General features: G+C 34.0%; 1 protein-coding gene across 1 annotated transcript in view; it reads right to left on the reverse strand.

Moving 5' to 3' along the window:
* Positions 1–1,052: 1,052 nt before the first annotated feature.
* Positions 1,053–27,592, reverse strand: part of SPEF2 (sperm flagellar 2) — a 74,394-nt gene continuing 47,854 nt past the window's right edge. The window contains exons 26-34 of the mRNA XM_058043513.1: positions 27,219–27,357; positions 25,849–26,090; positions 14,105–14,211; positions 12,909–13,091; positions 10,895–10,987; positions 10,098–10,271; positions 6,769–6,957; positions 6,395–6,517; positions 1,053–1,280 (exon numbers count right to left, since the gene is read on the reverse strand). Coding sequence (XP_057899496.1) covers positions 1,197–1,280; positions 6,395–6,517; positions 6,769–6,957; positions 10,098–10,271; positions 10,895–10,987; positions 12,909–13,091; positions 14,105–14,211; positions 25,849–26,090; positions 27,219–27,357 — 1,334 coding nt within the window. The 3' untranslated portion in view covers positions 1,053–1,196. The remainder of the gene's footprint in view (positions 1,281–6,394; positions 6,518–6,768; positions 6,958–10,097; positions 10,272–10,894; positions 10,988–12,908; positions 13,092–14,104; positions 14,212–25,848; positions 26,091–27,218; positions 27,358–27,592) is intronic.

Consider the following 27,592-nt stretch of genomic DNA (forward strand, 5'->3'; position numbering starts at 1 on the left):
TATCTTGGGCAGCTGACAGACTAAAAATTAGACCCTGTACTGAGTTGAGATAATCACAGTTACCAGTTTCATATGTTTAGTCTTCAGAAAACTTGACACTGTAGATCAGAGGAATACCAGAGTACCACTGAAAACAGAGAATTTTTTATGCATCTCCATTTTCAAATCCAGGGGAATTATTTACAAAGAGTATTCTGAAATGCACATCACACAGATCCATGACAAAATAGTTCCTATCAACTTAGAGTCAGCCAAGAGACTGATGGCTGTCAGACACAAGAGAACGGAGCAATTGGATAAAACTGCATTTAAACATAAAGATCCTATTATACAGGAAAACCAGTAAGACTCAGACTTCATAGAGAAAAATAAACACCCACTTAAGCTGTAAGGAGAGCATTTGACCAAGACTCTGCTTAATCTGCCAGAGAAGTCAACATTCTCTGGGTGTCATGGTATGCCATAGATGTCTTTAGACAAGCACCTATCACACATCAAAATTTGCAGCATGTCTGGAGTATGTGGTGCCCTTGAATGCAATGTGTCAATAAAAAAAGGACAGAAGGCAGGTCTTTAGCAAGTCATAGAGTTGAGATGTACTGCAATGTTAGAAATAGAAAGGTTCAGTGGCAAAGATTCATCATCTCCACTGTCAACAAACACTCCATTTTTATGAACATGATGCCCAGTTTATCCTGGTCTTGGAGAAAAGAGTTGTCATTTATTTTCTTAACTAGAAATTACAGCATGCTTTAAAAGATTAATTGACTACAGCATTTAACTCATTAAAATGAATTAATGAATAAACTATGCATATAACAAAAGCTGTATAGATAGTATGTTTAGAAGAATTGGACATATTCTTTGAACAAATCTTAATGACAACACTACCATCTCTATTTAACTTCAGAAATTGATTTTATTTAGAAATAATCATCAGACTATATAAGATGAGTGAACCATAAATTTCCCTTTTTGTGGTTTTGTTGTTTTTAGTTTTTTTGTTGGTTTTTTTTTTTTTTTTTTTTTAATTTTAAAGTAACAGAAAATAGCAAATGTGTAGCTGGAATGGGATTTTGCTCTTGCAACAATAAACAAAAAAACTTTTCTCATGGAAGAGAGGACTGGACCTGTAAGACACATTTCTTACAAATTTTGAGAAAAAATATTCCTTAATGTTCATAAACAGTAATTTTTCATACATTTATGTCTTCACATGTGTTTTGCTCCCCATCAGTTGATTGTGCTTCTTTGGATCTTTGGAGAAAGACTTTTATATCCTATGAAAAGGAAAAAAGGTATATTAAAAGTAATTTCATGTTGCAGCCTGGAAACTGCAGTAATAACACCTTAAACTTGCAGGAATAACACCTGTCTATCCTCGGGGTGAGCTTTCCACTGACTAGATTATGGTGATAATCTAATTTCAGTGGAGGTAAATTACAGATTCCCACATCACAGACAATGTCTTCCAGCAGGGCACTGGAACTCATTCAGCTGAGGTGCTATAATATCACTGAGATGATGTTTTAATGTTATCCACGGGACTTAATTTCCTTTGGTGTTTTACAAAACCACACTATGTTAAAAAGCAACTCTGTTTTTAAACAGAGATCTTAAACATCAGCTTAATATTATTGGTAAAGAGAGGTATCAAGACTGTTGTTTAAACCAGTAAATGTTATTCAGAACATACAAAGACAAATTCTACAATTAAGTGGGTTTTTTTAGTATGCCATATTTCAGACTGAACTTTAACAACAATTCCAGAGAACGGATACTAAAAATAAGTAACTAATACTTTGAATAATATATACCCTCAGTAGGTTAATTTTTTGCTTAGTTCTTTATAACACATTGTCTGATTTGTTAATTTTCAATAATTTTGTATTAGCAGAATCTTCTCCATTTCCCATTTCAGCAATACTATCCATTGTAGGATGTGTAAGTAGGATGAACAAGGAATTTCTGTTTTAAAATAATAACATGCTGAACATTCAATACAAAGATAAATATTTAACTTTCTAACATCTCCTGATACTGTCAGAATAAATATTTTATCCTTTTAGGAAATTCTTCTCCGTTTTTAGGAGAATAATCAACAGTCAGAGTTTTTATTTATATGTAGTATTTTATAGACATGTAGGGCAATATATATTTTGTGCATATTTTGAAGATACAACCTTTTCTCAAAAGCAGAAACTGCCTGTATGTAGTGATGCCTCACAAACTTGTAACATACCAGAAGCATTCCAGTGAATAGAGAACTATGCTAAAAGGAAGTATTACCAGTCCTTGGTTTTAGAGGGTTGCTCTAAAATTTATCTTTGATTCTAGGAAACACTTCACTACAGGGAGGCATTTTTCAGCAAATTGAGTCAGAAAAAGTAGCTTCAATCCTGGTTAGATAAAAATAAATGTAGTACTAAATGCTGTCAAAAAATTGGAGCTAGAATGCTCTAACAGTTTTACTATGTCCGTCTTCAATGAAGGAAACTTTTTTTTCTTTAAGATGCAGGCGTATTATTTATATTTCTTTAATATAAGAAACAACACCTTTTATATACATTAAATTTTCTAAGATTATTTAGGGATGGGATACATCATCAAGAGAAGCATAACATAGGTCTCTTTTTTCAATGAGGTACTTAGACACTGAGTTAGATTTTCCTTTTCTTGCACACTGGGACATTTAAAACACCACATGAAAAAAGCTTCTCAAGTTTCATAAGTATTACAGTTACAGCTTATGACTAAACAGTGATTCAGCAGTACTTTTTTTTTTCTCAAAACCTTGATACATGGTCCTGTTCATAAGATGTATTTAATATAATCTGTATGAACTCTGCCTATGCCAAGAAGCTCTTTTACTTTGTGAAATGATACATGGAGTTGTGAATGTTTGTTGTGTAATATTAAATGGCTGCTGTGGCTATAAACAGGTTTTGTAATATTTCTTCAATGTACTAATAAACTTTTTTTTCAAAAAGCAATGTTAACTATAGATTAATAGAAATCCCACTTCAGTGGAACTCCTATCTGAAAGAATATCTGGATTATGTTGCTGAAATGATTAGCAGAATGAACAACATTAACAGCAGTAACCATATGACAAACAATTTAGATGGAACAAGCATAATGCAAGAGCCTGCTAAATGTATTCAAAACATAAACACATAGAAATATGATGTGATAGCCCTATCTTCAAAAACAGCTTTTTTAAAAAGGGCTATTCAGGATTTGAAAGCAGAAGAAGAAATATAATGCAATTTATCCAATGCATAATATTTTTTATATTAATAAACTGAATCCTAATTATCAAACTACCTTATCTTCACTAATTATAAGAATGTAGTTTACTCAAAGTAATAAATACTGCATTAAGCATTAAGAGTTATAGAAGTAGAATATATCCCAGACTCTTTCTTTAAATTTATAACAATCAAAATTCAGAATTACTAAAATATTGGGTTGCTTCTGTATTGCCATATCTGTGACAGTCTCAGGACAGATGGTAAAATTTGTAACAATAAATAATGAGGTCTAAAGAAAACCCCTTAACTGACCAAATTGAGTAGATGAACACATGCAGTGCAAAAAGCAGATTGCCTGCTTCTCCCATTTGAATCAGCTGGTCTAATAAAAATCTTCTCTCATTTATTATTAAATTTATTTAAAGAAAATTTAATTGAGTGTGTAATGAAGTTCCTTCATAAATATACATAGATAAGTGTCATCTGCCTATTCTCATGGAATAAATTTTATCTGATAAGTGAAAAAAATGTGTTGATAATGGCAAACTTGAAAGTTCTAGTTAGGACCAGAAAACCCTGTAATCAGATCAGAAAAGACAAGATGAAAAAGTAATAGAATTTCTGGGCATGTTAATTTGTAGACATTTGTACTAAGGCTGATAGAAAGGTCAATATCCTGTAGGATGCTGCCAGCCCACTAGCAGAGAAAACAAAATCCCTGCAAAAGACAATACATTTCACATGGAAAAAAAATTTTTTTGAGATATGACAGACAATAATGGTTGAAATTGAACAGGTCATCAAGATCCAAAAGAATCATCCGGTATTCTAACTTAAATTTGAAAAAATGTAAGCTAGATGTTCCCTTTATAGTTTTCAGCAAAACATTTTACCTTCTGCTGTTCATGACTGCATTAGTACAAACATTTTAACTTTTAGAAACCACACCCTGACTTGCTATATTTATCTTGTACAAGATCTCAAAATAACAGCACTGTGGTTGACTTTCATTTTTATAGACATCTCTGAGGAAAATTTCTGCAAAAATAATTGACGCTAAATATACTGTCTTGGAAAGAAAAAAGTTCACCTGTTCCCCAAATAGGGAACCGATACAGGAAAAATCTTCCTGGAGTCTGTATGTAATAGACCAGAATTGCAACATACTTAAAACAGTGGCCCCTGGGTCTCTATGCCTGTTTGCTGGTGAATATAAAAGTTTTTTGGTAAACCTGAGTGTTGATTTCATGCATAAAACAAAAGTGTGTATTTAGCAGTACAGTCAAGGAATGAAAAAGTTTGGGTTTAGGTACAGAAACCAAGGAGTACTATATTTGAGATACAGTATAAGTCTTTTCAAGAGGAAATTTTAAGTACTACAAATGATAACTGAAGCTCTGCATCACCTAAATATTGAGTCAGGAGATACAAGAATCAGCAGGATCTGCCAAATAAATGGAAAAATGTCTAATTTAAATGGAGTGATACCAATATATAAACAAGACGTGGGGCTAGAATATGTCACTGAAACCCTCAGTTACTGCCAAGATTCATATGCACTATCCTGCAGCTTTTCTCATAGACTGACAACTTTTATACCTGAATTGCCCTGAATAAATCCCATATATCTACCAAAAATAACACAGGTAATTGATGGTAGCTAATACAATTTAAACATGCTCTCCAATCTACTCTTTAAGCTATGTAACAAAGTACCCCCTAAAAATGGTAAAGGAAAATCAGAAATTTTAATAGAGAATAAATATTGTGCATTTGATTTTCAGGTATTAGCCAATGTGAAAATGTTTTAACCAAGAGTCTCAGTAAATTGCCTAGCATATAGATATGGCTTTAACTCAGTTTACGCCCTTGTTAAGTTTTACTTTAGGTTTCATTGCATTTGGTCTTCATGAAGAAGCTGCATTATATTAAATTCTACAAAGTCAGTGAGTGTTTGTGTAAACAACAGTTCTTGAGGTGGAGCACATCTAGAGAGCTGGTTTAAAAAATGCTTTGGTCTACAAGAAATTCAGTGAGGTTGGAAAAACAAATCAAATTAGAAAATGCAGTATTCAATTAAATAAAAAGAATAGTCAGGAAGAAAGAATGAGGAAGAGAAGGGAGGAATGACCTAACATTGCATGGCATCTGTCCTCCCAAATAGGCTGAGACATCAACATAGGAAGGATGGACACGCATGGATAGTTATAATCTTCAATTTTATTGTCTTGTCTTTGTCTTACATTTTCTATCACTTTCTACACTAGCAAATGGATTTTTAACCCTCACTTTTACTGACTAAATATATTATTTTATTCTTATATTTTATCTTTTACTCACAATGATTATGAGTGATTCAATAAATCCTGGGCAATTCACATCCTACAAGTGAGGAATATAATTAAGAAATAGCAAGTTAATCCTAAGATATCGGGTATCTTATTCAGATTTACATTTTGTGGGACACTATGGGGGTGATCATCTAAAACTTGTGAAGACTGTTTATTGACTGTTTAATGTCCCATTCGATGTGGGACATGCACAAGCAAGCATCCTCTCATCTTCTCATGCTGTTTTCTTACATCCTGTGTATTGAGTATTTTTGCCATAGTTTGATACCTTAAACAGGGTGATTCTCTGGCCAAAACTTGCCTTTTGTGCAACTGTTTTAATGCATGTTTAAACATAGGTGCAGGCAGCAGGGAAGCTCTAGACAATGGCAGGGAAGAACACTCAGACCTGTACTGCCTCTGCATGCCTTTTTCTGTTGCCTGGTTGGCCTGGGGTGGAATGGGATCTACCACATATATCTCCTACAGTGTCCTGCAGTATGATCCTGCAGGGAGGATAATTCAACCAGACTCCTTTCTATGGATGAGGAGAAAAGCAAAGGCTCATCAGGCAGTTCCAAGCCAGCAAGACTTGCACAATAAACAGGTCTGAAGGCGGCCCAGTCTTTGATGGATGGAATTTTCACAGAAAACAAAAAACATGATCTACCCTACAGCTGCTGGGCTGTACAGCTGCTCTACATTGCAAATTGGCAGTATATACATAAATTACATGTACATTTCTGGGACAATGCAAATTTAAGCAAGTGTGCTTTACAAACCTCTTTGGTCCCAGACAGGAATACTTACAGGAAGTTTGTACTCTTGGCATGTGTCAATCAAATCTTCCATGAAAGGATGCTTCAAAAGGAGTTCAAATGCAATGGGTGTCAGATCTTCAGCACCTAATTCTTGGTACACCTTGACGAAATACTTTAAGTAAAAATAATCTGTGGTCAATTTACTGTTAAAAAAAGAAAAAGAAAAAGAAAAAGAAAAAGAAAAAGAAAAAGAAAAAGAAAAAGAAAAAGAAAAAGAAAAAGAAAAAGAAAAAGAAAAAGAAAAAGAAAAAGAAAAAGAAAAAGAAAATGAAAAAAAGAAAAAAATGGAAAAGCAAAGATCACAGCATATTTTTTTAACATATGATGCAAGCTACACAATCATTCATTAATCAATCTGCCTACCTTATCATAGCTGCCTGCCTTCTCCAGACAGCTAAATCTATTATAATCTTCATCTTTACTTCTTCCAGTATGAAACACTTTGAGTAGAGATGCCACTGAAATAATTTCTTCACCTGCGTAATTCAAGACTTCTTTTTCATCCTCGATTAAAGTCTTTTCATTTGACATTATGTTGGGGCTTGAAGAATCCTAAAAATTTAGGCACAGGTATCATACTTGGGGATAAACAGTCTGTCAGTAGAGGGTCTGTTTCAGTTAAACAACCATTAAGAACCAATGGATTACAATTCCAAACTTCAGTTCTTACAAAACAAAAGTCATCAACTCACACAAAATTATCTACTGCACCATAGGATGGAGGAATAAATCCTGGCAGTCCAGAAATATCCATATTGTTGGCATTACCAGAAATTTAATAGACAGCTTTTTCCAGGAATGTGGCCAACATTGCACAGAAAAACGAGCATTTCTCGGAGCAACAAAACATAAAAATATTTCATAGTTACAGACTACAATACCAAGAAATTTGTGTTTACTTAAGGAGTAAACTTGGTCATTCTGGATGTTCACATGAAAAAAAAGCCAGTATGAATTTTCTAGTCCAAATCTAGTCACTGCAAGAACACTGTTTTGGCCAGCAGTTAACCAGCTCTCCACAGAAATACGTATTTTCTAGTTTATGCAGAAAAATTAAGTTTATTTTAAGCAAGCAATCAGGTAATTTTAGAGTTAGTCGAAGAGAAAAAAACCCTCAAAACTAAACAAAAAAAACCTGCTGTGGAGATTTTTGAACACAAAGATGAGAAAGGACCACACATAGGTGAACAGTGCTTTGACTAGATTACGTCACAATGTAGACTAACCAGTAGCAACAGAAAATTGCATTTAATTGAACTATTTCTTTCCTCATTAGGAGGGAGAGACTGCTGAGGTTCAGTCACACCTGTGCTAGTGCCTTGGGCCTTAATACATTTCATTTTGTGCACAGGAGAAGTAGAGTCATTTGCAGTCTTTTCAACACACAGTAACCAAGATTACAGAAATATCAGCACTGAAGGTTTTTGGTCTGTCTTTGCATTGCTTACACTGAGCTGTGAGACCTATACAACCAATAATAACATTCTTTAGACTTAAAATGAAATTTGTAAAAGAAGTCTCAAGAATATGTTAGCCTGAGCTTCTCTTAACAACATGAAGGCTTCAGATGTATTTCTGCAGGCAGATACCAATGAGATGATGTTACAATTACCAGCACAGAACAAGAAAAAGAGAAGAGGCAAATTAGGTGAAGTTCCGTAAGTGGATATGTATGAACCAGCTATCTAAGGTGTTAAATTTCTTAGAGATGAGCCAGATAGCTCTTTATATTCACTGATGAATGTTCTACTGATAATATTTACAAAATTTCCTGTACCTGCAGTGAGAATTGGGATACTTAGATCACATGTAAACAGCCACAGGGAAAGATTTAGGTTCTTAATTTGATGCTGAAACCCCTTTGGATGTCTTCAGGACCCTGTGTATTTCATGGAGCTTGGCTCCAACCTGACACAATATCAATGCACCATTTCCTTTTTGCCCCCTTGTGTTTGTGGAATAACCTTAATGAAATACTGGCTCTACTAAAGTCTATAGAGAAAACTCCTTTACTTCAGTGGTATGGGATTTCTTTTGTTACCTTCTGTCCATATTCAACATTATCCCTTAAGTGCATAGGCATGGAACACAAGGCATAATAAAAAATATTTTAAAAATGAAAATATTAAAAAAGAAAATATTAAAATGATGTTTTAAAATCAATCCACTGATTCTGTACACCAGCCTAGACAACTATAAAGTCAAAGAGAATCCATACAAGCAAGATTCATTTAACATCTAATTCTTGGATATTCCTAGATTTCTGAGGGACTCTCCAAGGTGAATTAGGCACACAATCTGTCTGTTTAATACACTGTGGGACATACATCAGACAGAGCTCAGATTCACAGAGACAATGCCTTGAGTGAGAAAGCAGGCGTGAGGCAATGCTCAGGTTAGATGGGACATCTCTTTCTCCTCAGAGATCCAGTTAATTCTGGGCTGAAGGCAAACACTCCCTTACACTTGTGACTCGCATCCCCAGGAAGTTGTTGACACAGAGATGATAATGCCAGTCTCTTACTGACATACTACCAAACTCCAACCAAACAGATGAAACGAAGCAGAAAACGGCAAAGAAGAGAACAGGTTGTGTAGCTTTATATCCAATGAGATGACAGCTAGAACTTTTCACCAAAATATAGGAAATTAATATCTAATTGGGAGCATTCTGTGCTCGCCTTCTTCCTATGAAATGTGGAAAGTCTTACTGTCTTATTGTCTCATTCAATCACTCCAGTGTACAAAAACTCTGCTGTGCCAAACAAAGCACAGGGAAGAAGAGTAACTTCTGTCATTTAAATCACAAAATGCTATTTTGCAAATGTATATTATTACCCTGTGTAGTAAAGTGATGCCTTTTCTATGCTCTTTCTAGAGATCTCAATTTTACTTTAAGTTCTGGGCAATTGCTGGAGTCACTGTGGTTGCAACAGGGCAATGAATAATTTTATTATCTTGAGCAGCAACCTCTTTCCAAGATGTGTACAGATAAAAAATTTATGTCTCAAAAAATGACTTATACTTCAATAAATATAAGTATTCACTAATCAGTAACTGATGCATGCAGTGGACTAATTCCAGTTTTAAGACTTTAATAATAAAAACACACTACAGAAATACGAATAATGTTCAAATGATGAGTTTCGTTTGAATTAACAATGCATTCATCATGTCTGAAAAAGTAATTTTAAAATTATTTTGTATGAAACAAATTATTATTAAACCTTCTGGTTTACAGATAAACCTAAACACTTGTAAATAACATAACAAAAATGTGTCTGAATACCCCAAAGAAACGTAGTGGAAAATAAAGTAAGACCAACAATAATAAAGTAAGTGGAAAATAAAGTAAGACCAGGTCTTACATCATGACATAACATTACTGTGAGTCATACTGCTGTTTAATTCCAAGGGACTGATGGCTGGTCAATTAAGCAAAATAATTACTTCCATTCATATGCACAAGGAGTAATCACCAGTAAGTATCTTAAACTTTCATTAATGGCAAGCAAATTTCCAAACTTTTGAAAGAATCCTTCTGAGTATTATTACCAATGCAATGTTCCTATTCAGTGAGACTACTTATAAGAACTGGAGTTACCCAGGATAAGCAAATATAGAGAAATCTGGGCAATTTATAAATTGAAAGTACTACTACTATTCTCTAGTATTTTTCTGTGATATTTTACCACACACGGAAGGGAAGCTTTCCTTTTTCTGTGAATATATGCTCCAGTAACAATGCTAAGTGCTCTGTATACACCTTCAACTGGATCAGAGTGGGAGGCGAAATAAAGCAGCATCTCAATATAGTCCAGCAGAACAGGGTCTTTTTTGGTATCCGCAAATAAATGGAAGAAAAACTATAAAAGGGCAAAAATAAGCAAATTAATTTCTGTAAGTGGATTTAAATGAAATACAAATCCAGAACTGTAGAGAAAAGCATGAAATACAGTAATAATACAGTACTGCTAATAAGAGCTACTATACTTGAGAGCATGTTGAGACTGTGCAAATCAAGGCTGTGATAAATCATAAATGTGTGTTAAGTAATTCAAGGAAATAGAAATTGAGTTTCGCAGAAAAGATAGAAATTAATACAACCTTGTATCATGACAAATATGTTCAAAGCATTTTTTATATTCAGATTATTATTAGCCCCCTCTTTCATGGAAAAATCTACGTGCTCAGATGCAGTGATCATTTGCCTCCCATTCTTTACAAAGCTGGTTGCTGTGTAGCAAAATTAATGTCATTCAAAAAAGAATAGGAGTAATTAAGTCTTTCTGAGCAGACTACGATTTAGAATGCTCAGGGCTGACTCTTGGATTCCTCTCTACATTATTGTGAAGCACCACTTGACCTGAAAAAAAAAAATCAAAAAAAATGCAGCACTTATTGAAAAAAAGAGACCCAAAAAATTCTAAAATGAGACCTATCGTGTTTGAATAGTGATTTTTTTCAAAATATCTATGTTTTCAGTTACCTCTGTGAGATGTTTTAGCCTTTCTGAAGACTCAGGTTCTTCACAACTTTCTGTTATGCTTAGATCTTCGTTTCCATTAAACCATAAGCCCACCTGATTTAATAAATAAATAAATAAATAAATAAGTTTGTTTATTTTCACACACTGAAATAAGGTAGTCTTTATACTCTAGCTGTTCAACACACAGGTTACTAAGAGCCTAATTTCTGGACTTAATCAAACTGAACTTGTTATTCATATACAATGACAACAATAATTATAATTTGTTGTTTGTATGTTGTAACAGATATTTGAGAAGTTACTGAAAATCAAATAGGATAGAAGTGAATGTATGCTTTTGAAAAAAGTGAAAATTAACTAAGTAGTTGTAAATCTATGCTGCTGAAGAAGCATAATATGATATGGAGTTTCTATGCATACTCTGATTTCTTCCTTTGAGGATATCCTTCGCTAATCCCTACAGCTTTTGTCCAGACTTTACTTTTAGAAGAAAATGTCCATACAATTCAGTATGATGAAGGATGGAGCCACGGATCTCCCCATGCTTGCCTGCTCCCAACAAGATGACCAAGAGTCCTAGAGAGACAGAGCTACAACTGTAAATTAAAAGTGCTCAGAACCAATTCTGTAGTACTAGACTCTAGACAGAGAAAGGATCAGCTAGATCTGGATAGGTATGAACAAACTTCCAACAGAAAAATTCACCTGTGTGAAACCACACCAGGCTGTACAAACAGCAGGGACAACCCACCACCATTACCTGGAGATGGGCCCCAGCACTGTGTAGTTTACCAGTGTAGGTGCAAAGAGAGAGGACAGGTGAAGCAGCTCAAATTCCCAGTGGAAGGTTATTCAAACCAGCTGTTTACTGCATATTTACTACCTTGTAATACTGAAGTGATTAAATTAAGTGCTTGGTTAATATTATACTTGAAATAGGATCCTATGATAAAAATGTACATTCTCAGTCTGCATGTCTTGTAACTGCTAGCTTATTTGCAAACTCTTCAGCAAAACTTACAACAATAGAAAAAATAAATGCATATAGACTTGTATTTTTTGTGGGTTTCCTGGCCTTGCAGAGTTTGTTTCTTAGAAAGTCTGTGGTGGGAAGGGATTGGCAGGTGCTCCTGGAAGTTTTAAATTAATTAAAGAAAGTCTGAAAACTACAGGCCTCTGCAGTAACACAGCCTTTATTTAGTCTTTTTTAAAAACTAATGCTAGGTGAGTGGAGAACAAATTACAATAAAGTTTTTATGAAATTTGTTCAGAAGTGTTGGAAAATTATATTTAATATCAAACAAAACCAGAAACTGGCAAAACTGGAATATCTACACACATCTATATGTGTATATATATGATACTTACAGCTAGTATAGCCAAGAGAGTGAACCAGCAGTAAAATGAAAAGTAAAAGTAAGTGAAAATTAGCAGAATTTTGCTGGAGAAACAAAAATGTATTCATAATACTCTTTCTGAAAAACCTTGCTGAACTATGTCATAATTCAAACAGAAGTTGTATTCAGAAAAATGATAAAAGAATTTTATAATTTTCCATGTATTCAAGGCTTGAAGAATGATCTTGAGAAAGTTAATTATTGGAAAAAATCTAGAAACATTTAATTAAAATGCAGCTGATGAGATGAAACTGAAATCCTTACTTTTGCTTGGAGCAAATTATCTTATTCTGTGTCAAGTAAGTTAATAGTCATCAAAGTGCACAAAGAATGGTTTCTTTAAAACAGAAAGGATTTTCACTTGAGATTAATTTATGGTAAAAGTAGGAAAATCAAGTTTAAAGTATGTTTAATTAGCCTGATTTGTGGAACTATGGACAAGATACATATTAGGCCATCAAGTTCCTGAAAACACTTTTCACTACAAAGCTCCCTCAGACCAAAAGCATTTAAAATTCAGACTGAGTTTCTCAAGGCGAGTAAGCCAAACAACATATCATTCAATTCAGGGAGTTTAACAAAATAAATTTTGATTGAAAAATTAAAAGGCTGATAACCTGTAAATAGTGTTCCTGTGTAACGAAGCCTGATCCAGTGACATCAAGAGACTTGAAGCCATGCAGTGTTTGGAGGAGCTGTGTCACAGACGGCACTGGCCAAGGCTGCGCTGCTGCCAGCAGGAATCTGCGCCAGTCGGTGAGATGTGAGTTCACCGTGAATTCACATGCCAGTTTTTCTAACTACAAAACCAAAACAGCAAATATTGTCCAATGTGTACATAAACAGTCTTTCGATATCCTACGTATCCTTAGGTACCTCCTGGACAGGATGAACAAGGTTCTGCAGTGAGTTTTAACAAAACAAAATAGGCCACAGGCCACTGTGTGCTGACTGCCATGTGCAGTGGATATTGCTCTAAATAAACACTCTGAGTGCCCAAATAGGCATTTATTTGGGCTTGAGAATTTCCTTTTTTAAGTAAGCTCATGCTTCCACAATAAATTTTAAAGTTTCATTTAAAACTGGTCCTTTTAAGGAAAGAAAATTCTATTATTTAAATAAAGGTAAGATTTATTAACACTAAAAGTTCTCAAAGAATACAGAACATGGGATACATGCCCATTTGGTCTATTAATAGAGAATATTTGACTGATAGCTTTCTTTGGATAATTAATTTCCTGTGCTGAGATTTAGGTTTTATACATTTAAGATGACAGATGTGCTTAGTTTTCACTTAAATTACTGGAACTATACCACTTTAACATTAAAATGTTTTACTCATGAACTTCATCTGTGTAAAGAATATATTAATAAGTGATGAAATCATGTGAAATCCAATTAAAATCCTAATGTGAATCATGGTTTGCTGTGAGAAATAGTTACTAAAATATGCTAACACAAGTAAATATTTTCAATCTGTAGGTTTACCTACATCTGATTGAATCTGAAAGAGAAATTAATTCAGTATGGAGCATTTGAAAGTTTTCATGTTTCCTAATCAGAAAACCTTGGATGGTGTCTTAAGAACTGATATAACTTGCAAATTGTAAACAAATAAAGTGCTGACAAAATGTCTGGCACTGTGACTTCCACAATCCTTCCCTAGTGAAACAGAAGAATTTTAAAGAAAAACTGATAATATCCTATAATATTATTATCTTCATTTTAAGGATAATGCTTCATACTAAGGACAATGCTGCATCTTCTACACAAACCAATACCCCAGTCGAAGAGAATATAGGGGTTCACTTACATCTGCAAATGTTAAGTTCTTCCATGCATCAGGGTAGCAATTTATTCCAAGATTCAAATTAACCAAGCCACTAACAGTTTCAATAAATACTTTCTTTAGTACAAAACCTAATAAAAATCAATATAGAAATATGTTTAGACTTTAAATAGACCTCTTCTGTTAAAAAATTTAATGGCAATATGAGAAAGTTACTTACTTTCCTATTATGCACTATTGATAATGCTAATATTTTCCAAACCAAACATAAAATCTCCTTATTTAAAATTAATCATATGTGACCCATCTAATAGCAAAACTTATAATATTTCACTGCACTGCAATTCTTCTGGTACATGTCCTGATCTGCATTCTAATCACTAAGATCACTAATCTATCCTCACATGGTCTGCACTGACAGTTAATGAGCATTCACAGACACCAGTCTCTCAGAGTTATGTGTACTGAATACCTACCAACATTTTCTTCCACTTTGCTTTATTTTAATCAATCATAAATCCATCTTCCCTCTTTAAAGCAAACGTAAACTAGAGGATAGGGTAGAAAACATGCACTGTTGTCTGTTGAATTCTGAAACAAAATTCAACTGTTTGAAAAGCTTCTCCGAATTCACATGTGGGAGTTAGAAATAGCTCTGTTAATTTTATTTTTAAAGCAATCCTAAGAAAAAAATCAGTTAAGTGCAGCAGGAGTAGATTTTTTAAAGCAGGAATAGATTTGCTTATGAGCAAACAGAAAATTCAAATTTTGTGCTTCATGGAATCAAAGCACAAAATTATGTAAAAAAAAAATTAAAAACAGAAATGAATCTCTTATTTCAGAAACTGACTTTGCTGGGTCACTGAGAGTTCACTGCAAAACCTCTGCAGTAACAACAAAAAATTTTAAAATAAGTTTGAAGCTATTTAAATTTTGAGAGACAAAGCTATTTGGTCAGGTTGTGATCAATTCCATGGCATCAAAACAGGACTTTTCAGATTACCTTTAAAAGCAAACACAATCAGTGAAATGCTGGGAAGACTTAATTATTTTTTTCCTTTTTCCAGTCAAACTTCTTGTCCATTTGAAAAGGCAAAGCTGTGCACATTCTATGGCTAAGACACTTTGTTTGAAGTGAAACAGTGAAGCATAATTAAATTTTATGAAAAAGACATGTGATAGGAATATAAATAACCTGCTTGAGTATTAATTTCATTGTGTCATTATTCAAAATCAAGTTGCCAATTTGAATGAATAGTCTGCATCTCTGTAGACCTGTTTATCTCCAATCAGGAAAACTAGGATTAATGCCCTCAGCACATCTTAATACAGCAGAGAAATCCTACATGTATATAAACTTGGAGAGAAGAAGACAAAAATAGATTTGGGTCTGTTGGGACAGAAAGAAGGAAGGGAGAAACACCTGGACTTGAAGCCTTCTTATCCTCCCCCAAATTTCAGCATGAAAGCAAAAGCTGGGGAAAAAATAGTCAGACTGGTAACAGTGTTCTGATGTCTTGAAAGCTTTTGAGTTGTCTGCATTGAGAAAGAACATCTATAAAGATGTTTTTAGAAGAACAGCATATCATGTGCTGTTTCCTGAAGCACCTTGGATTGCTAATATAATCAATTTAGGGTAAACAGAAATTTGTTTTTTTCATGAAAAATTCAATCCTCAGGAATCAGATTATTTTCATATAGCACAATGAAGCCTGCATCACTGGACCATCATTACTGGGACACTTCCTCCAAGATTCGATAAACCAGGTAACATTTTAGTGATTCACAGGGAAAACAGGCTATGGTGCATGAGGAAGCCAGTGAACAACAAAACACATCAGGGAAAATTTTTACATTTTCTTTGCACTACCAGTGCTTTATCATAAAGAGCCCAGTGAATAATTTTTGCTAAACATTTCCCTTTCCATTTGATCACTGGCTTTCTGTCACACTATCTTATGTTTTAAACTGTTCAATTCCCACCATGATCTCCCTACATGAAAATAAAAGATGTAGTTCCTGTATGTCTTATGATTTTCTGACTTCCTGAAAAGAAATTTAATTTTGATTTTCTTCACAGAATTCTAAAAGGATACTAATATCCTAATATCACTTTTTTGAAGCTACATGACTTCAGAAACATACACTGAAAGTATCTGAGGGACATAGAACTTCAAGAACTTGCATCAAAACTAATGTCTGAGATGGGATTAAAGGATTGCAATCTAAATCACAATTTACATAAACTATGTAATTGTTTATATTAACTATAGAATTCCTGATGTGTTGTAGGGCTATTTCTTTTACTTTACTACCTCCTCCTGAAACATCTGATAAGGGATAATTCCAAAGTTATAGTAGTTCCAAATGGACCAACTTAATTCCTCCTACTGATATATGTAGGAGAAAGGAGGGAGTCTCAGAAGGAAATCCCACATAAACATGAGGGATGAAATATGTTCATCACTGTGTTTTTAGGATCTTTGTTTAGACTTAGTGGATTTGGGTATATATTACAGAGAACAGAACTGGTTTTGAGTATCTGATTACAATACCAGACAATAGGTGATTCATCATTTAATCTCAAGGGCTATCAGTGCTCCATAATCATGGAGAGATGCTGAGAGTGGGCAGCAACACAGATGGTACCCAGAAAAGAATACTGGTGTCTGCATATGGTACACTGCAAGCAGTGAAAGAAAATAATGTCCCCTAGGAAGGAAAAAGGAAGACAATTCCCAGAACTGGCTTTTTCCACTTAGAAAGACTCATTTCAAAACAGGTATGCTCTTTACAAAATCCTTTTATAAGTACAAAATAAAAGAAACCAAACCTAATAAGTTTCAGTTGAATAATGTAGGAGACTGAATAGAAAATTAAACATTTTTAATTAGAACGAGCAGCAGGCATCTTGTAAAAAGAATCAGTATTCATGTAGATTTTGAAAACCTGGAGAGATGATCAGGGTCAGTAGGTAAGTTTCACCAGAAACAGATCAAAGTACTTTCTGGAAATGGACTGCACAAATTGACGCATTTATTGCAATGTACATAAAACAATTCAGCAGCAGACTGCTAGCACATTGGAGAACAAGATTAGAATTCAAAGTGAACTTCAAAAATTTGAGATAAACTCCAGAATAAAAGGACACTATCTAATAAAGATAAATGTCAAGTGCCCCACTGGGCTGACATAATGAACTGAATGAATGTCCCAAAGGGAATCTTACTGCTAAAGTAAAATTTCTACAGAAAAGTCTCTAAGGATTATAGCAGACTACAATAATATGAGAAAGTACATGGGAAGTAATTGGAAATAATCCTTTTTTTTTTCCAGATGTTAAGGCCTCTGCTATAATACAACTTCAGAAATTCTAGATCAAGAAGGATAGATGTAAACTAAAGACTGCCCAAAAGAAAGCAGCACAAATAATCACAGGCTTAGAATATAACTCCTGAGATGTGAGGTTGAAGGAATTCCACTAGTTTCATGGATGAAGAGTATGAGAAAACATGCCCCTGCCCTGCATCGTGGAGGTGAGTTTAATGTTACAGATACAGAACCACCATTTTTTGGTTTTTCTTTCTTTCTTTTTTTTTGTTTTCACCTGTTGGACATCCTTAGGACACATTTTCAAATTTTTTCTCATCTCAACATAGTTAGAAATCTCCATTTGAAAACTTTGAGTGAAAAGAAGCATCTTGGTATTATGTGATTTAAAAGAAAATTCTTGAATCCACAATTCCAATATATAACAAGCCACATATTTAATAAGGTAATCCATGAAATATATACCCTGTTGCTTATTAGGCATAGTACATCTAAACATTTTTTTTTGACTGCAAAATCACAAGTTCAGATATTTTATACAATGCACAGTACTGATTTCTATTTCTGACACAGATTAACTCTACTGGAGCGGACCAATATGCTTTAATGAGGCATTCCTTCAAAACCTACTCCATTTCTGACACATTATTTATACCCAGAAGAAGCATGAACATCTATGCAAAACACCAAAGAGACTGCACATACATATATGTGTGCATTTGTGTGATATAGCACAGCATAGCATACAGTACAGAGCAGAGCTGAGAGTACAGTAGGGTGTGGGGTATTGGTATTACTACATACATTTTAAATTGAAAGTAGAGTTATCTTAATTTAGCACATGATTGATTCAAAGGTGAGCGGCCTCATATTAATTTCTCCCATATTACCTGTAGTAAATCTTCATTTGCTGTTGGAGGAACCAAGAAGGGTCTTTAATGATTTCATTTTAGCTATTTTTTGATATAAATCATTGCTATTTCCTTGATGGCAGAGATATATTTTGTTGGTATGCTTTACCTTTTGAAATTACAAAGTAGAAAGGCGCATTTAGAATATATAGAATTATGAAAGTAAATATTCTCTAAACCATACTCATTCTCAGCTCCTAGACTAAAAAAATCAAGATACAGTAATCTTATGGCAACCCTTAAAAATATTCTTAGAGGGAAATAAAAAGTAGTTCAAGCTGTGAAGCGTACTAATCACATCCTGTCTGTAAGAGTACTTGTTATGGGACGACTAATTCATGCAATTAATAATCAGGAATGGGAAGATGGATCTGTTCTGCCTCTCTAGGGAAGTCTTCAGAAGGACATGCCTGAGAAAGGTCATGTTAAAGTTTATGTGGTTTGTCCATTCCATCAGGGTCTGTATAGGGAGAGCCAGATTTAGCAATAGCATGATATCTTCTAAAAATATTTTCTACTCTACCCAATGTTATAGAGTTCATGCTCTTCAACATCTGCTCAGCAGAAGCTGTATCTGGTGAAGCAGAACTGGCAGCTTCCATGCAGGTAGCCCAAGCATGAGCTTCACTACTCTGGTGTGTGTTTATAAATTCAAGTTTGAAGTCATCAGTGCCAGAACAAAAATTATGGATATTTTCCCCCAAATCCACATTATGTTTACGACATGGTACACAAAACATTATTCCTCTTTCTTCATCATATTTTAACCAGGAGTATTTTGTTAGCCATATTTTTGGAAACTGATGATTCCTCTTTGTTTTCTGACGTTCCAAATCTTTCTTCTCTTTCCCTCTGTCACCAACTTCTCTGTTGCTAGAAGAATTAGTCTTGCTTTTAAATTGCTTCAGTGCTTTTATGGCTATAATTTAAAAAGAAACAACTAAATATAAAATAATTTTTATTTGATAAAATATCAGCTGTATCTTTTATTTTTTAGTCCATTTTTATCTTGTTAATTTGGAACTAGAGTGTGACTTGAAATGAACAGCCATGAAAGAGAACAAGGAAGGCAGACCTACTCTTAAATCAATTGAACGCTACCAAGGATTCTTGTAAGAAATTGTCAGTTTTGATTTTGACTATTAGAAGTTTGTCAGAGTATGCAACCCATGAAGTGCCGCAGCATCAATGCTATTTTTGAAACAGGGAAGAGCAAAGTTATGAAGAGGAATTCAGAATGGTCCTTTAGGCAAAACATCTCCAGAAAATACTGCTGAAGTCACTTATTATAAACTTATTATAATGTCCATTCATACCTGGCATTAGCAGAAATGTTAACTTGGAACAAGTCTGTAAATACATAATCAAAAATCTGACACAGAATGCCTAAGATGCTTAATGTAGTAGCTGACATGATCTTCTTAAAATGTGTATGCCTGCAAATGATATTATTACTGCTTTTAGAACTGTATATGCGTTCTTAATGCTCTGAGATTGTTCTGAACTTTTCCCCAGTTGTTCTGAAGATAGTCAATCTTGTGTTTTGTAGGAGCAAATCCCATAGGCTGACATTTTAAAAATTATATTTCTAGATCCCATTTATCTCCTACTTTTGGCCAGCAATTTAGTGATTCTTTTAGTGTACCATTGCCATAATTATAGGTCTTCGAAAAGAAAGCAATAAATAAGCAAGAGAAAATGCATGCAGGATGGAAGCAATAAAGTGGGAAATCTATTTGTTCACTGGGAAATAACAAAAGTAACACCCTACAGATGACTTAAAATCTGACTCTCTCTCCTTACTGCGCTGTGTACGTCAAGAACCAAAATTAATGAGTACCTAAAACTAATCACAGAGAGAAATGCTATTTCTAGTGCTTTAAAAGGTCTTGAGAAAAAGAGTTTTTGTATGCCACTCTTTTCTACTTTAAAAGAAGGAGGAAATTTTTATATATATATATATATATACTATATGATTTGTGGGAATGGATTGTTCCCATTGTTGAAAAAAGTGACAGGTTTTTCCATTCTACTCTAAGCATCCTGAAAGACCATAATATTAATATGAGAAGTAAGAAACATGCAGTTTAAATACATTTCCAATGTGAATGATTCTTGTAAAGAACCTAAAATCTGAGGTAGCAGCTGTGGTCCACATGGACAGCAAAATGAACTGTCCCAGGAAGTTTTTCTGACATGTGCCCAGGTACCATAAACAGAACTGCAAAGAAGAAGAGAAATATTCCTAACACACAGTAAAGATTAAAAAACTTAGGCAGACACAAAATCACAAGGTAAGGTGAAAAAGAGGTGGAGGGTTGGAAAAATGGACCTGCAACTTGAGAAGTAAAAAGGGTATAAGGGACAAAAACATTTTAACACCTCTAGAGTGCCTCCTGCTTTTTTTTAGGCACAAGGAAACCTGTGGAAATGTGCTGGTGATTAGGGAAATAGGGATCAGAGTAGCCCTGTGATCCACTATCAGGGATAATATTCCCTGTAAGATTGGCCTTCAGTGTTTCCAACATTTTTTTTAAATTGACATGGAGAAACTGGGAATATAGAAAAAGGTGGGATCTGTTGCAGGGATGCCATAGAAAGGAGGATACCAAAGGAAGCCAGCCTGTACTACATATGAAGCAATTTAGGAAGCAACTTCTTCACATTAAGTTTGTTATCAAACAAAATCAAGAAGAAAACCAATGTTGGAAAAGCTACATTAGGTAGAATTATTTTTCATTAAAATATTCTTAAAAGGCAGTATCATTCCCTGATACACACAGTGACTGGCAAGCTTTCATATGTTTCAATAACCAGTGCAGAACTTCAAAAAAAGGCAAAAAAATTATTTAGTGAAGATATTATGACCACTAGTGAAACTGAAAACAGAAAAAAACCCCAAAACATTTAAAAAGGAGCATGATAAATGGCAACAGCTTAAGTTTACACTAGACCCTGTGAACCAGGACTGTGACATTTTAAATGGAACCTGTGACATTTAAAGAGCAATCACTATCCCTCGGTTATTAAGGCAGATATAGAAAAGAAACTATTTCTTAATGATACCCCAGTCAGCAGAGTATTTTCTATAGGCACTGTATAAAAATATTTCCATAAAGTGATGAAGTAGTAAGTCTCCATTAAACATTCAGATTATACATTTACACAGGTAACAAAATATTAAGAGATTTTAAACTTATACTTGAGATGAAAATTATGTTACCATTTATTCCCTCATCATCAAATTTTATCAAAACATTTGAACAGATTAATATTCCCTGCTATTTTCAATGAGAAAAATGTTTCCATAGCAGTTCCTGACTAAAGATTTGGATAATAATCCCTTGCAAATTATACACCAGACTCTGTAGAGTGAATGAGTGAAATAAACCCTGAAGGCTGAATTATATTCTTTTAACTTAAAGACTCTAAAAGGTAGTAATATGGGATACTTCTACCCTTATGTGAAAAAGATAGGAGTCTCAAAAACATGATACTTTTCATCCAAGTTGACAGACTCATCACTCCCTACAGTCAATTTCACTTGTAAATATTTGCACAATTTGCATACTCACTAATTATTACTGGTGCTGCTATATGTCCAATCTTTGCTAACTGGCAAGAATTGGGATTTTAAACTTAGAAGCACTGAGAATTAAGGTATTTTAGTTGCTGCAGAGATGTAGTGAGGGGTGAGATCCTCTGCCGTGCTGACTGAAATCTTCAAATTATATATATATATATATATATATATAGTATATATTCAAATGCACAGAAACATATACAAACATGTTAACTATGTTCCACAAATTTCTGAAATTAAATACCATACATGACTTAGTAAGAGACATAACAGGAGATATAAATTAAACTAGTGGTAGAATTACTAAGTTTTCACCTAAAAAGAGATACTTTCTCTGTCCACAAACTTAAACTTTCATATTTTCAAGTCTCAAAAAAACACATTGAAGGTAAACAGTCTTCAAAAGATGCAAGTTAGAGATGATGAAACTATTCCTATGCTCTCGTATGGACTTCAGTCTCTATTTGCATCAAAGTCAGGCAATTACTATTCTTCAATTGTTTCTACAACAATAGTGCTTGGGGAAAGAAAGCATAATCTGTAGACATTATCCAAGGTCATCCTATAATCCTGACTCAAAAAAAAATTACATCGAAAAGGTAACATTTCAGCTGAGCTACATGCACACTTTATTATAACTGTCTGCTCCCAATCTACCAATACAGTAAAACTCAATTCACAAGTTCACAATTTGAAAACACACAGCAATGCAATATGGCCATTGGTTGTCTCTTATGCTTACATCTTAGCAGACTATTTGATAGTTTTATAAAAAAGCATTTTAAACATTTTTGGTTATTGGATATAGAATTTTTTTAAACCAGACTGGTGTCTGTTGTATCTAATTATAGAATTACTTCCATAATTATACTGAAGGTTCATAATGATCATGCCTGAGAAAAAGAAAAAAAAATTAAAATGCTCTTGTGTGATTCAGTCATAAGATAGAGAACAAATCTGGCATAGAATCTATTTTGATCTGTTTGTATTGCAAACCATACCCAAATTGCATTCTCTGAAACAGCTTTAGAAGAAAACTGAGACATTCCATATGTGTGCTAATAAAATGACAAGAGATGCGGTTATAGAAGATCATAGTGCTCAAGGGAATCAAAGGGGATGAGATCTAATGAATATTTTAATTTTTTTTGATAAGAAAAGCATGCATTCAAAAAGACTGTAAGAGAGAAAATAGAAAAATTGAATGTTATTAGCTCCATTTAAGAGTCGTCACAGCTGTTCCTATGAAAAAGCACTCTGAAGGTAATATATTAGAGAACTGTTAAAAACTTCATCAAAGAGTTAGTGAAACTAATTAGTGCAGATTCGTATTGACTTTGGACAACAGCACTTGGGATAATAATAAAGCAAGAAATAAACTTTTTTCTCAAATGAAAGGCTGTCAGTAGGTAGGAAGGTCCAGCACAGGCTGTTTTTACGTCCGTTGGTGCTTAGAATGGAGAATAATTTGCTTCCATGGAGAGCCAAGTGTGCAGGACAGCACAAAGTTGTCTGTGAAGAATCGGTAGTTCTTTAAAATTTTAGATTCCTAGGAAACACAAAACTGTTTTATAAGAATTCTTCCATGAATATCAAACATTTTTTAAGTATACTGGCACTCCCACTTTTAGTTTTAATTTTGGCAATTTGTTAAATATATTTTGAAAATATTTCCTTTTGACAGGTACCAAATATCTTGTGAACACACCTGTTTACATGGTAATTTCTTGTAATATAATCCCCCCTCCTTTGTTGCTCTTTGTTTGCATTTCTAAGTAAAAATATGCTTCATGTAATCTCCATGATGCTTTAGAAAAGCCTAAAAATTCCAATTTTCAGAACAACTTCAGGAAATTTATTGTTCACTACTACTTCTATTCTAGTACAAGGAGATTGGTAGGTTTATTCTATTTAGACTTGTCAAATAGCCTGTGCTCTGTGTGCTTTTTAATGTGAATTTCCACTACGAATGCTGAGAGATATGCTGGGGTAGGTAAGAATAAGAAAAAATATGATGTTTGGCAGCAAATCTAGATCTGTTTGGAGGTTCTCCAAGGCAGGGGCTTGTTTGTTACTTTTTGGTATCTCCTTTAGAGATGCTGTTCAACAATTTCACTGCTGCTGTGCGGGGTGCTTCAGTGTTTTTCCCCCTTTCGTTCAGTGAGGGACTAACTACTGAGATGTGTATTTTCTCTTGAACATTCTATTGAAAAAGGGGAGACAGAAGGCTATGAAAAATTTTCCTGATGTTTTAGGAAAGAAAGGCGTCTATAATGAAGTGAAGTGATCACCTTAGGAAACCTAGGATGTGATTTATGCAGTCTTAAAATGCGTAAGAGACGGGAGGAAGTATTTTAAAGATGACTTGCATAGCTTGTGCCTTCCATCCTAATTCAGCTATACAAAAAAGGTAATAGTCACCAAAAGAAGACAATTACATCAGGTATGGGACCTTATTTTGAACAATAATTCTTTCCCCTTGTCTCAGAGAACAAGCAACAGCATTCTTTGACAGCCTCATGACTGCTAAGGCAAAAAATTCCCTTTTTCAGGTAGTCACGCAAGTAATGTTGGGTGATTTTAGGGAATATAATACAATCAAAAGGGAAATACTGTAGAATCATAAAGACTTCAATTGGTTTTTTGCTAATTATTATAAATTTACAACGAAAATAGTTGTTCTGTCCTAAATATGTCAAGAATATTAAAGTTTGCAATAGACAATTTTTTTTGTTTTAAGTATCTTAATCATGAATGATCTAAAACCAAAAAAACCCTTTTAAGTGAAAATGCCAATTAAACTGGTATCTGTGTTTCACTTCTATAGCACTGTAAATGATTACAAACATACAGATTTTTAGTTTTATGTTGTATTATATATGCATTACTATCTGCAGAAGAGGTCTCTATAGGAGATTTTGAAATGCTTACGCACACATTCCTACACTAGAGATAAGATGATATGCCTCTCTCTACAGGAAAACTGTAAAGATCTTTCTCCCTAAAGTGGTTTTATATGCAAAAGGAAATTGGAATTGCTCTATAAATATACATGAAAAGAATTTCCCAATAAAGAATTAAACTCGACTTCATTGTGCCTTTGTGGCCCTATTACACTGGAAGAGTTACATCTTGAATTGTAAGCACTTGTTTACACATTGTATTTCACAGTCTTAGTGGCAATAATACTAACATTATAATTTTAATATGGAACACTGATAATAAAACACTCTGCAAATACACATGTAACTACTTCCCATCTCAGTTTAAAACTGCCTTACCTAAGTAACTTTGTAACATTTATACAGTCCCAAAAATTTTGCAAGTTTTTTAGGCTTCCTAAGACTTAAGTTCCCATAATTAGGGGGTAGACATACAAAAAATGCATGTTTAAAAATGCATGTTAAAAAAAAATTACATATCTGAGCTAATGCTTGCAAACCACCCAGACAACAGGCACACATTGATTTGAAGAACATAATGGTTAATATTTATAATAGACTCTATATAATAGTTCCATGAAAATACTGATAATTTAAAAATTGTGTTTTAAAATAATATAGCCTGAGTTCACTGAGCTCTCAATTAGTAAAAAAAAAACAACTTGCATATTTAAGTAAAGCAAGCATGATATACACTGTACTGAAATCCTATTACTGAGACACCTGTTAGAGGAATACTAAACATGTAGTCTTGACAATAAAAACCCCTAGGAAAGCCATTAAAAGCTTTCAACTGGTCTGTTATTTCACATTTTCAATATCCCCTCACTCTGGCTTTGCTTTTTTATGCAGCAGGATCTTTAACTGTAGTACAATCTTTAACAATATAGATAACTAATGTTATGTTTAGCAATACAGACAACTGACTAAGCTCCCAATTACTCTAGATTTTAAGTAGATAATCAACAGTCCTTTGGGAGTTAAATGGAAAAAATTTCTTACCTTTAGGTGCCAGCTGCAGAAACTGTGTATGAAGTGTAGTAAGTTGTGAAATAGTTAGAGTACTGCTTTCAGAGGTTTCTATGCGTTGAAATTCTGGTGGAGGATCAGGGTCAGGAATAGGGTCAGGAACCATTTTTACATCACCATTTATGAAGAAATCTGTTCCTTCTAAAGTCATTTCATATAAGATTTTGCTAGCACTCTCAATATGATGTCGTGCAACCTCTACCAGTCTTTCAACACTGAAAACATAAATGAAGACACTCATGAGTATAATACACAGTGCTAACAACATAGCTTTGAATTTTAATATGCTTATGCTTTTAAAGTTTTCCTAAAGTAAGAATTTCAAACCCTCTGTGTGGATTCTGTAACTACCAAAATCATTATGAAGTCTACTCTTCCTGTGGCTGCAAGAAATCCTTTGACTGCAGCCAGAAATTTATACAAAGTCAGATCTAAGACACAGAAGAGACCTGGTGGAAAAATACGAAAGCACTTCCTAGGCTGGCATACTGGAGAGGCACAATCTCCTCCTTCGAGTGCAATGAGTACAATTTATACAGGGACAGACATCAGCTGATGTCTTTGCAGATTGGCTTGGAGTGTCAGGTCAAAGGATATGATATTCCTTAAATACCGTGTCTTTGTTAGCACATCAGGAGAGCAAATAAAACTGGCTGGAAGGAAGCAGCTTTGCCTCTGAGCTATTGCCTGTTAAAGCCTTCACATCTTCCATTTATGCCTCCCTTCTTGGTCATGCCCTGACATGGATCAAGCAGCACTGCCCCAGCTATATTCAAAAGTTAGTAGAGGCCAGAAATACTTTGTAAAAGGCAAAGTCACTCCTTTCCTTTAGAGAGGAAAAGCCATTTAATAATACAGACATTGGTCATTCTATGTCAGATAGTCTAAAGTGCTACAGTGATCCCAATTACATTTTATTTACTAGGACAGAAAAAAACTGTGAAGAAGATCTATTTTTAATGGTCCTTGAAATAATTTTGAGAAATGTAATACATGGTGATAAGAACAAAAGATGGAGCTTTCCAGTGTGTGTAAAAAACAGGAAAGAAGCTACTGAAATGATACAGAGCTTTCTAATGAATGGAATAACTGATTGTCTGCTCAGCAATCTGCTAAACCTGTAGTCAAGAAAAATAGCATACCATGATAATTACCTTTACAGCTACAAGCAGAACCTTTTAATCAGCCAAGAAATGAGTTAGTAGCAGTCAGGTTTCTAAGATACCACTACATGAAATTATTATTTTCTACATTTTTTCTAAATTACTTCTGTATTTACTACCTTAACCTAGGTTAAAAAAAAAGACCCAAAAAAAATCCTGTTTAAAATTTATGCATGTTACCTTGATCTTTCCTCCAAGAAGGTGGATCCAAGCCACTTTTCCATATCTTTATAAGCCTCTTCTGCTTTAAATTTTAGATCCTCAAGAAATGCTAAAGCTTTTTCTTTTACAAGTTCTAGCCGAGATTTTGTGGCTGCCTCTGTTTAAATGGAAAAATCATAATGAATAATATTTATAAAATGTGAGGAATGTTCTCCATCTAAGCACCTAAAGTTCAGCATATTTAACTGTTTTAGCTGAAAGTACCTTAGAGGATACTTGCTGCCTGGCTAGTCACTTTTCTGTAGTACTGTTAAGGCCTGATGTAATTGTGGCTTCTGTACATGTTCTTTGAGCAGCTGCTATCAGTATGTTACAGAGGTAAGTGCATGACA

The sequence above is a fragment of the Melospiza georgiana genome, chromosome Z, assembly GCF_028018845.1.
Source record: "Melospiza georgiana isolate bMelGeo1 chromosome Z, bMelGeo1.pri, whole genome shotgun sequence".
NCBI classification, from domain to species: domain Eukaryota; kingdom Metazoa; phylum Chordata; class Aves; order Passeriformes; family Passerellidae; genus Melospiza; species Melospiza georgiana.